This window comes from Hibiscus syriacus, unplaced genomic scaffold (assembly GCF_006381635.1).
Source record: "Hibiscus syriacus cultivar Baekdansim isolate YM2019G1 unplaced genomic scaffold, ASM638163v2 tig00116964_pilon, whole genome shotgun sequence".
Classification (NCBI taxonomy): Eukaryota; Viridiplantae; Streptophyta; class Magnoliopsida; order Malvales; family Malvaceae; genus Hibiscus; species Hibiscus syriacus.
In genome coordinates, this window is record NW_024063489.1 from 661,195 (window position 1) to 672,893 (window position 11,699).

Here is an 11,699-nt window from a genome sequence, read left to right on the forward strand (position 1 = left end):
ATTATTATTTTTGTTTAAATTAAAGCTGAAATATTCTCAATCGATAATAATAAAGAACTAACGAGACTTCCAAAGTTGTTATCTGCCACCAGCTATTCTGCCAAAGTCACCAACTCCTCCATGTTACTGTAAATTTCAATTATTTTTAAAAAAAAAAAAACTGTAAATTTCAACCAATTTTATTAAATGTCCATCATTTAACCTTTTTATTAATTTTCTTTAATAGGAATCGGTATTTATAAAAAAACAAGTAAACAACTTTAGATTAATACATGTAATTAAATAATACAAAATTAATACACGATGGAGACCATATGTAGAGTTTTCCCCCTATAGGTAATATATATTTTATTCTGACAAATTCAAATTGAATTACAACATAAGCTCATTTTTTTAGTTTTTTTTTTGGAAAAATTGAGACTGTTAGAAAAGCATTATTCAAGTGATCAATCATGCTTTTCACTTATTAAAGAATAAATTCTTAATTTACAAATATAACAACAACAACAAAATCATATTTCCATATGTAATGGGGTAAGGGGAGGTAGAGTAGTAGTCTGCCCCCAATGTCAGAGTTGAGAGCAACTTCCGTGGAAGATCTCCGACAATCAGAAAATTAAAAATAAAAATAAAATGCAATACATATATAAATAAATAAATCCAATTCTACCATGATGGTGTCGTTTTCTTATTCAAATAAAAAAAAATCGTTTTTCTCCTGCTAGGCACCATCATTTAGTGCCCATAATTTGTCTTGCACGAAAAGAATAATTCATAATAAAATCAAGCATCTTGTTTATCGAAAAAATATATTCTCATACAACGTGACAACCCCGTAATTTGTCCAACGTAATTACACCCAAAAGCCCTCATTACCCTCTTGCATTAAACATAATTATCATACACACAAGGGCTTTACAGTCATTTAAGAGGCGGTCAAAATCCCAGGTCTAACGCCATTATTACCCGTAACATCAATGGCATCAAAACCTTAACCACTAATAGAAAAGGGTTTTAAAAAGGCCTTCGTCTTCGAACCCGCCATATATGACAACAGAAAACAAAAATTAGTGGATTTTTTTTTGGAAGAATAGACAAAAGAAAATGGCCGGCCGACATTTGTAGAAGACGAAGTGGAGCTTTGAAGAAAAATGGCGGTGCTAGGGTTTCAAGAACAAAGCTCAGTGAGATCAGGTTACAGAGCTGGAGCTGCAAGCCCTGACTCTGTTATATGCACTCTGGAAGCGAATTTCAGCCTCTTCTCTTCGGCTTCCGCTAGTGTCGATCGTTGCTCTTTTGCTTCTGATGCTCATGACCACGATTCTTTCGCTTCCGAAATATCTTTAGTAACTTCTCTAATTTTTTAACTTTTATCATAACTGTTTTTTCGTGCAATAAGCAGAGCAAGCTGTAACAGTGTACATTGTGATCGATCATTGTTGATAAACTTGCATGTTTATTTTTCCTTGCCTGATTTAAGATTTTCTTCTTTCTTTTTTCCGATTTTCTGAAAAGGAGAAAGAAGGAAACATTTTTTGAAATTGAAATGTGAATGTCTTTTGCAGCATTTGGCAGGAGAAGAAAGTGGAGATCAGAATGAGAGTTCGTGTGGACCAGATCCAGATCCAAACAAAGCTATAACAGTCCATAAGCACATTCGCCTCTCCAGAAAAGGAGAAAAAGTGAAGGGTACTTTCAATGTTTTCTTTCACTATTATCTTCTTTTGAAAAAGTTAAAACTGGAATTGCATCAAAAAAGAAAACGAATAAGCCCAAAAAAAATTCAAATTAACTCACACTCATTGTCATTGTCCGCCCCCCCCTCTTTTTTTCTTTCCATTTCGTGATAATACGCAGTAAAACAAGAAGAAAAGATGCAGCTCACACAAAGGACGAAACTCAACTCAGAGATTCAGCAAGAAACTCGTTCTCCCTAGCTCTTAAAGGTAGCCTTTAGTTATTTTTTGAAGTTGTGTTTGCTTTAGCTTATTATATTTCGGAAAGTAATAATTGCGAATTGTATAAATTAGAGTGTCAGGATAGGAGGACTAGATCTGACGCTTTGCTGAAGAATCATGATAGGCGAAGACCAGCGTCATTAGATCTAAATAATGTCTCTGGTTTGTCTCCACGGTTGGGGGCTGTGAAGAAAACATCTGTTGTTTCACGGAAATTGGGTGCATTTCCTAGTCCTGGGACACCCAATTATCATCATTACTCGAGTGTTGGGATGCAGAAGGGTTGGAGTTCTGAGCGTGTGCCATTGCACAACAATGGTGGAAGGAGGCAAGGGAATGCTGCTGGCTTGTTGGCTTTTAACAATGGAAGGACTTTGCCTTCAAAATGGGAAGATGCTGAGAGGTGGATTTGTAGTCCTGTTTCTGGGGGAACTGGTGGAAGGCAATCTATTGTGGCTCCGCAGAGAAGACCAAAATCAAAGAGTGGTCCACTTGGTCCTCCAGGGATTGCTTACTATTCGCTGTACTCTCCTGCGTTGCAAATGTTTGATGGGGGACATATGGGAAATTTCATGGCTGGTTCTCCTTTTTCAGCTGGCGTAATTGCCGCTGATGGTTTGACAACTCATTCTCGTAACCATGGTGGAGAATTTTCTGCTCGGACCGAGTCTTGCATGGCCCGTTCTGTTAGCATGCATGGATGCACTGAGATAGCAAACCCACCATTGTTATCTTCGCAAGGTAAATACCGATCGTTATCTAGCGAAATTTCTTGGTTAGATGTTATTATGAGCTTTTGCCTACATCAATTATCCCCATATGATGAGTGCCCTTTTAATTTTATGAGATCCACCATGAAAGTTCCTCTCCATTTTTATTGTCTTGTCATCCAAATTGGTAATATTAATATTAAGACTATATTTGATGCATCATGTATAAATTGGAAATTGTCATTTGGTCAACAATTTAAAGCCCTTGTTAATACATCTTAAATTTGTTTATTATTACCAAGTACACACGTCTTGGTACTTAATTTAGAAGTACAGACCGGTGGACATGAACAAAGTAGGTTTTTATTTCTCTACATTGGCCAAATTTATGAAACTGATGTATCTTTTTCTTAATATCATAATTCATGAAATATCAATATAAACATTTGCTGAATATAACCTTGATGTAATATCAAGAGATAGGTTTTCATCATCATGGTATTTACTATGACTATTGTACTTTATAAGTTATCTTTCGAATTGTTTTTTTTTGTCACCAAAAATGCAGAAGAAAATCTTGATGCCGTCAAGGATGCAGCCACTGATATTTCTCGAACTGTCTCAAGAAGAGACATGGCGACCCAAATGAGCCCACAGAGTAGTACCTATTCATCTCCCAAAGGAAGGCCTTCTTTCTCTACCTCCTCCCTATCGGCTCTGCCTATCATGGAACTGCTGAACATCCATTCCTCTAAATCAGAACTGAGAGATGTGCCGCTAGATGAAAGAGTCACAATGACTAGGTGGTCAAAGAAGCATAGAGCTCGAAACACTGGGAAGAGCTCAGTAATTGTTGATGATTGGAGAAAGAAAGCTGTTGATACTTGTACATCAACATGGGATGTGACAGAGACAGGAAAGAGCATTTCCAAGTATGTCTACCTTACTACAGTGCCTCTACTTATTTCCTAAGATTATTGATTTGATAGATCTTGCCTACGAAACTGCGTTGAATTTTACCACTTTAAACAAGTAAATACTAACTTGGTTGGGTGTAAATTTTTTCTGAAATGTTCATGTCATCTTCAGTCTTCAACTGATTAATATGAGAAGACATTGATTTTTGTAACACAAAGTATGATGATATTCACATGTCAGTTTCTTTCGTCCTCTTTTGCAGGATCAAAAGAGAAGAAGCCAAAATCACTGCCTGGGAAAATCTGCAGAAGGCAAAAGCTGAGGCAGCCATAAGGAAACTAGAGGTTTCTTTTCTCCTGAATACTTCTGCATCAATAACTGAAGTAATGTAATTAGATTTTAAGTAAATGATTAACCTTGAAGAGAAAAGCTAAAATCGTATTTATTAATTTGAACAGAGTAAAAAGTGTTTTTCTCCCATTGGAAGAACCTTTGGTTTTTCTCTTTAATAGAATAATATAAAACTGCTAAAAAAGGAGAAAATTGTGAGCTCAAATTCGATAATTTGCGATCAAAATATGACAGCTCTAGCTTGGGTAAAAACTTTATTTTCTTCATTATTACTGATATGACAATGTATTTCAGATGAAGCTAGAAAAGAAGAGATCTTCATCGATGGATAAGATAATGAATAAGCTAAGATCAGCTCAGAAGAGGGCACAAGAAATGAGAAGTTCGATGCTGACCAACCAGGCTCAACAAGCAAAGTCCTCGCATATGGCTTTATCTTTCCGGAGAACCCGCCAGATGGGTTCATTGAGTGGTTGTTTCACCTGCCATGCTTTTTAGTGCCTTAGCTATCTGTTACTGGTTCAATCAGACCAGAAATGCCGGGTAATTTCTATTTGCAAGGGTGATTTGTTTTCACTTTCTCCCTTTGTTCTTTTTGAACGATAACAACAAAAACATGAGATTCTGACTGGTTAAGGGATGTTTCTTTTCTCTTACCAGTTTGAAGAACAAAGTTCACTGGCGATGATGAATATTGTACATGAAGCAACTATTACATGGACACCATTTTATGTCGCTACAGTTTTGATTGAATGAAGCACTGCTACCTACATCAGAATTCCCAATCAGTCCAATACCCCAATTGCCTTGCCCTGGGACTTCCACGGTTTCCTGATCGTTTGACTAATAAAATCCTGTACGCATGTATGTATGTAAATCAACCTTCCAAGTATTTATCGCGTATTTCATGATATGACAGTTTGCCATGGAAATGGAGATATCGTTTAAGTTTTTTACTTTATTATCTCACAAGTAATAGTACTGATGAGGTGAGATGGATGCAAAGCATTGAAAGTTTGTCATTCAAAAGTTCTGAATGACCATTCCGTTTGGGTCTATATGATCTGATTTCAGCATACGATGTTTAAAAAATCTATCCTTCTTGTAATTCATCTCTGCTAATTAAGAGCTATGTGAGTGTCTATCATCTTTTCCTGTATCTCTCAAGTCTGTGTCTGAATGGGTCGGATTGGCATAATCTGTCAACGTTCGGATATTGACCGGCGGTGGATTAGTGAATCTTTCAGTTAGCAAGTAGAGAAGAAGCAGTAATGAGGTGAGTAAAGAAAAGAGTTAAATATTTACTGCTATATATTAAAAAGGACTGATACTAACCAACTCTAACTACTTCACAGCTCAGTTTTCCAACACTCCTCAAGTTGGAGAACAATAGATGTCTCTCATTCTCAACTTGCCCATCAGATATCCGTGTTGATGTGTACCCAAAGTTTAAGTAAAAATATCTGTCTTCTGGTCTTTGGAGGATACATGCTGTGTTTCTACAATTTATCTCAATGTGCTTAGTTCTCTCTTGGAAGATCAAGTTTGCAGCTATTTGCAAGGCTGCTTGACTATCACAATATAACGTCGTTGATGATTTATGTTCCACCCCGAGTTCTTCAGTCAACCCTTTCAACCAGACTAATTCTGCTACTGTGGAGGGTATGCATCTATATTCTGCCTCAGCCAAAGATCGTGACACCGTGTTTTGTTTCTTTAATTTTCAACAAACCAAAGAATCCCCCACCTTGATACAGTTTGAAATAGAATACGAACTTTTAGGCAATAAAGTAGAGGAAGAGGACTGATAAACAAAATCTGATAACCAGATGGGTGGTTTACTCACCCGAATTGACTTCCTAAGAGGTTGAACATTAGACGGTACAGACACTATAGGAGCAGGAGATACATCATCTGGAAGTAAGGCACTATGAGTATTTACTGCTATATATTAAAAAGGACTGATACAAGTTTATTTACAAGGATAAACAACCGTCTAACTACTTCTAACCAACTCTCAAACTAACTCACAGCTCAGATTTCCAACATAATCTAGGGGGGAATGAACAGATAGTTAATATAAACTCGCTTTCTTTATTTTGGGTCAGATGCCAAGTTCACATAATGGGTAATTTGGAACCCAAATGGAAAATGGGCGTTGAATCTGTACCCCCTTTCTACTATTTTCATAAAAATATCTGACATTTACCATGGAACTTTTGCTAGTAGGAAAAAATTGGATCGCACAGTCTTTCAAATAACAGTACACGTATAACATATAAATTCTTAAGAGAGTAATTTCTTGCCATTTATAATATATCATAATTATCAATATAATGGTGGAAAATAGACATTAGAACCAAGTTAAATACAATGGATGTATGATCTTTGGACCACCGAGTGCTATTATTGTGGAGTCGATTATCCAATGTAGTTGACGCACGTTCTTTTCTGGTGGTCGGTCCTTGATATTTCAAGGTGTCAAAGCCACAGCATGATTTGAATAAAATCTCTCCAAGCATTGAAATTTTGCTTTCAGATTTCTGTAAAAATATAATAGGAACAATATTTTCCATGGATACATCCCACCCCTCAAAAAAGGACAAATAGGAGAAAAGAACACTGTCCCAATAGATTAGATTTATGTCCTCGTTCCACTGGGTCGGAGGGACCCCTTTCTTTTTCCACTAAAATCTAACCCCGACCAGCCAACAAACATAGTTTAATGTTTTGTTTTTGTAACACAACAGTCAATTTTCTCTTTTTGGGTATATTCATTTTATATCACCTTGGACGCCTGGATATTTAACCATACTCATTCTCTATTTTCTGTGTCATTTTCTCTCTCAAGGATATATACATAGTTATGTTCACGTTTGGTGTAAGACTTAAGTTGAGACAAAGACGGGACGGGTAATTTTAGTAACATAGAGTTGGTCATAACGAGAGAGGCTGCACTTTTGTTTGTTGGAGGGTCATAGTCCGTATGGATTAGCCAATCACATTTTTTAAAACATTTTTAGGAAGATCAAACTCAAATTTAGGATTTTGTATCCAAAAGTGCCAGCCTAACGCGGTGGGAATCTCTTGGCACGGTAAAAAGAACATGCCCAATTTCGTTGGCATCTATCCTCTACTCAATAACATTTACACACTTAATTAAAATAAAACAATTAACAATATCTAAGAATCGCATAATATGCTGTATCGTAAGATTCTTCCATGAAATTCCAATAATTCTTGAACATGGAGCATCTCCATGTTAATATTGAGTTCACTTAATTCATTTAATAATTTTAAGAGTTCAATGCTTAACGCAATTAAAATTTCCCATTTCACTAATCTCGATTTCATATAATACATTTGTTTATGCATGGGTTCAGTCGTCGTCCCATAAGATATTAAAAGCATGTATTGAAAAATAGTGTGCAGCGAGGGATGGATGGGTTTACGCCATAAATGGAGATGACAAGGGGGCTCCCCTTTGCTGAAATCCACTCCTCCCTCTATGTTCTTATGTTGGACCCTTAGTGGGGTATGTCACATGGGTTTTCTGATAACATCTTTGACCATTTCTTATTAGTTATTAAATATGTATTTGGTTTTTAGGGTAAGGAGGAATAAATGGCTTTTGGGTGTAAGAATGAGATGCATTTCTCCATTTCGATTTTGGTATTTTCATGTTATCGAATGGAATTCTCTTTTGGAAAAACAAAAATAAAAGATTTGTGAGTGTGTGGAGAACGGGAGAGGGGCTGATGGTACGAAATTCCAAGTAAATTATATTTGTATTTACGAGGGAAGAACAGCCCAGTCCAGGACAAACTTAACATCCTTTCCCTTTGATGCTTACTAAGGGCTCACATCAATAAAATGACGTTTTAGTTCCTTGAACCTTTCCCATTTTTTCAAACCTATTATAATTCACATGAAAAAGACGTGTACCCTACCATAAATAGTCACTCTCTAAAACTTTTATTCATGAAGTGAAATGTAGATACAAATTTATTTTTATAAAAATAGTTAAAATAAAATGAATTTGGTCTTTTAAATAAGGTTTAGGTCTAAATACTGTAAAAAAACGTAAAAATAAATTATATAGTCAACAATTGAATATGAAATTTGTTGTGACCAAAAAAAGTAGGCAAGGAGAGGATGAAAAACTATGGCAATAATAACGGGTGCCGTAATTGGATGCAACTATGACAATAAGGTGAAGGAAATAGTATTCATACATACTAATAGATGACGTGGTTGGCATTTTAGTGGTTGAAATGGCATAAGCTGGTATGGTTTCTGCTTATGGTAGCATGGATGACATTATGCCAACAAAAGTTTGTTTAAAGTGGTTTGCTGTGGCAAGTAGTATTGGACTATGCTAAATTCAGAGGTAGGTTTTGAGTTGGCGATCGAGAATTGTGGGAAATCTCCAATATTGAAGGATGTGCATTGATCTACGTTATTATGCGTATAGCTTGGAACGCTTTGATGATGTACTTTTTTTTTTTATAGAAGAAAAAGAATAGTTGGATGTTAAAGAATTCAGAGCTACAAGGAAGCAGAATCCTTGGACAGATCAAAGAAATAGTGACAGTGAAACTTTATAACCTCCATAGATTTAAAAGGTGATCCTTCACTTTGTTCAACCATTTTGCTTATTTTTGTTTGTTTGGTTTTAGGTTTGCTTTGTGTATACGTTGTAGAGTATATAAGCAAATTAAGTGCAAACTAGGGGGAGAGAGAGAGAGTTGAGTATGTTCACGTGAACAGTTGTTGAATGAAAACGACGTCATCGAATTGCCATTATATAATCCCCTCCATCGCTTTGTCAGTCTTCACGTGGATTTCCCCATGCATTTGTCTCTCCCAAAATGACTTGGAACTTCACCTTAATCCCCACCCAATTTGGCTCCTTCAATCCTCCACTTTCACACCTCTCATCGGTTAATTAATCTCAGTTTCACATTAACAGGCTACTTGGATTCTTCTTCTTTGTTTGCTGGAAAGAATCAATGCGCATTTCGTAGCTATACTCATCGATGCTCATAGCTAAAACAGGGTGACCGTGATTGGAAAATGAAAGCTGCATTGATCTAATACCAACTTTTGATTCTTTCAACAATCGGCCTATCTGATACAGCAATACAACATTGACTGCATGGCCTAAACATGGAGACAATTAAATTACTTCTCCATGTTCATCATCGTGATTATCACTTGGTTTTATTTAATTTTTATACATCCAATTAAATTACTTCTCCATACTTCTCCTTTTGTTAATCTAGCTTAGCCAAGCATCTCCAAATTGCTGGTGGTTCTGAGTAGGCTGATAAGGTTTTCCCATTGGATGAAAACTCCCATTTGACATTGCAACAGGGAACCCTAAACCGGTTGGCCTGCTAGTGGAAGCTCTCTCCAGTGACTGCACCTGAGTCTTCAAAAACTTGACATAGTGAATAGCCTCATCTAACATGGACGCAGTATCCATTTTGGTTCCTCCGGGGACAAGTCTCTGAAGTATCCTTATCCTCTCGCTTATCCTCTCCCTCCGGTGCCTCGCCGCCACACTTTGAGGGTCCTTTGAAATCTTCACGTTCCTCCTCTTCGGTGGCTTCACTGATTCAGGGTCTATATGAATCGGTTGCATAGCTGCTATCCGGAATATCATCTCCCTCATCGCAGCCACCGAGTTCTTGTTTTGGTAAGTCGTGGAATAAGCATTTGCACCTGAACCTGACGATGGTTCCCCTGCTGGGGTAAACGAGAAACCTGGACCTCCTGGTTCTTCAACCGGGATTGAACCACTGAATGAAATATTGGCTGTGGTTGGCAGGGTTATGAATGGGCCGGGTGAACCGACCTGTCGGTTCTCAACAAAATGAGGCATGCCATTGATGCTATTACTGGAAGTACTCTTGTTGGGGCGATCAGCAAGCTCAGCTTGAGGGAATTCAACGACGTCGTTATAGGCTCCGTAGAGTTGTGGGAACTTTCCCATCTGCATCTGCATCATCATCACCATTTCCATCTGATCTTCCGTTGCAGGCTTTAACTGGTCAACTTCCATGGCTATTGTTACAGAGCTGTGACCGAGGGGAACCTGATAAACAGAGTGATGGAGAAGAGTAGGAGTTTATCAGAATCTGCAGTGAAGGGATGAGAAGAATGTGAAACTACAGTAATGAGAGAAGAAATGGAGGGGAAAAAGAAATAATAAAATAGTTATATATCTGGAACATGCTATCAATCTGTAGTGGGGAATAGATGACTATATATAGCATAAAGTGGTTGAATATCATATTAAATAAAAAATATTTTTCGTGAAACATCTCTTTTCGTGTTAGGATGAGAGATCCTACTTTGAATTGGGTCTTTTCGTGAAACACTTGCACTATTTTTCAATTCAGAATTTCCAGGTTACATGTAGTGAAAAGGATTAGATATATAGTTATTTACGACTCTTAATAATTGGTTGAATAACAAAAATATTATATCGCCTCGTACATCTTTACGAATTGAATTATTATTTTTAGTTAATATTTTCCTTTTATGTACATAGAGTTGCCAATCTCATTAAAAAAATATTTAAAATTATAATAAAATTAAACAAATTGTTAAAACACTTTTTTATAATAATTGACACAATAAACTAACAATACGAGATCATGCAAGGATCGTATAAATAAAGTATTAAAACTCATTCAAAAGTTTAAACAAATGATAGATACAATCAAATTTAATTAAATCGACAAATAAACCGTAATAAGATATTAAACTTATGAAAAATCACCCACAATTATAAATTAAAATCGAGTTCGTAATGTTTGTGTCCAAATTTAAATTGAAGCCAATAATTTAAAATAAGAGAAATCAACCGGATAATAAATATCGGTGGATACCACGTCATGCACCGTAAACCAACCTCTTCATTTTCACCCTTTTCACTTCGTTCTGTGGGGGGGGGGGGGGGAGCCCGCTGTTTTCGAGGTTTCTTTTCTGACGCCGACCTGCTTCATGTGCTGGAGTTGGTAACTATTTTTACCCTGCTCTGCACTATTTCCTCAGATCATTTTTTAATTAAATTTATTATATTGTAATTTAACATATTAATTTAATTATATTATATTCTTCTATTGTTCGCCAAAAAATTTTAAAGAGTTTGAGAATTAAATGATGAAAAGAATAAATTTTATATGTCTGAAGTTTTGAATTTTAATTTGACTTATGAAAGATGGAATAAATAAAAATGAAAAGAAAATATAAGAATAAAGTGATAAATCTAAAATATAATATACAATTCTTATTAATCACATCATAAATCTCAAACTAATAACCAAGGTGAACAAGTTATTCATAGCTTAAGATGGAAACAAAACTTAGGAAAAGAGCAATCTGAACATAATCTTATGTTGGGTTCAAAGTAATCAAAACTTTCATCATTTGGAAAAAAAAAAGTAAAAATACACCAACAGTTACATCTTCTGATCTTCAACCTTGGCTTAGAAGCTGTTAACCTCTTTCTGATACCTTATACGGGTTGACTGGAAATACCAACATTTTTTACTGGATAAGAGAAATTCTAAAAATATCAATGTACCTTAAGGTACACAAAAATGCGATGATCGCCGAAGGTTGTACTAACAAATTGGGGTATTTTTTTTTGTTTTATTGTTTCTAAACAGCTTAGAGTTGGCTGTTTTTCTTCAGGTCTGGTAGGGGTACGTACACCTTTCCCTGCACAGACTAAACCTGTTTTTCTCTA

The 11,699-nt window shown here is 36.0% G+C and overlaps 2 protein-coding genes across 4 annotated transcripts; one reads left to right on the forward strand and one right to left on the reverse strand.

Annotated features, from left to right (window-relative positions):
- Positions 1-1,041: 1,041 nt before the first annotated feature.
- LOC120190844 lies at positions 1,042-4,867 on the forward strand. 3 transcript variants are annotated; one of them, XM_039193882.1, is made up of 7 exons: positions 1,042-1,346; positions 1,566-1,689; positions 2,031-2,699; positions 3,237-3,600; positions 3,849-3,930; positions 4,232-4,480; positions 4,598-4,867. In XM_039193882.1, exons 1-6 carry the CDS (start codon positions 1,152-1,154, stop codon positions 4,433-4,435), a joined length of 1,638 nt encoding a protein of 545 aa, XP_039049813.1. In that variant the 5' UTR covers positions 1,042-1,151; the 3' UTR covers positions 4,436-4,480; positions 4,598-4,867. The 3 variants fall into 3 exon arrangements, 2 of the variants coding, with proteins under 2 accessions (XP_039049813.1, XP_039049812.1); XR_005522649.1 differs by having other exon boundaries at positions 1,043-1,346; positions 3,231-3,600; positions 4,232-4,499; XM_039193881.1 differs by having other exon boundaries at positions 1,043-1,346; positions 3,231-3,600.
- A 4,305-nt stretch (positions 4,868-9,172) lies between these two features.
- Positions 9,173-10,097, reverse strand: LOC120190889 (transcription factor HEC2-like). The gene has a single exon (XM_039193926.1). The coding sequence runs from the start codon at positions 10,002-10,004 to the stop codon at positions 9,219-9,221; it is 786 nt and encodes a 261-aa protein (XP_039049857.1). The 5' UTR covers positions 10,005-10,097; the 3' UTR covers positions 9,173-9,218.
- Positions 10,098-11,699: the final 1,602 nt, after the last annotated feature.

What these genes read in the sequence shown, in the direction of transcription:
- LOC120190844 (XM_039193881.1), top strand. Translation starts at nt 1,152, where the DNA reads ATGGCGGTGCTAGGGTTTCAAGAACAAAGCTCAGTGAGATCAGGTTAC. An exon ending in AAAAGGAGAAAAAGTGAAGG is followed by an intron (nt 1,690 to 2,030) that starts GTACTTTCAATG and finishes TGTATAAATTAG; the next exon opens with AGTGTCAGGATAGGAGGACT. An exon ending in ACCATTGTTATCTTCGCAAG is followed by an intron (nt 2,700 to 3,230) that starts GTAAATACCGAT and finishes TTGTCACCAAAA; the next exon opens with ATGCAGAAGAAAATCTTGAT.
- LOC120190889 (XM_039193926.1), bottom strand. Translation starts at nt 10,004, where the DNA reads ATGGAAGTTGACCAGTTAAAGCCTGCAACGGAAGATCAGATGGAAATG.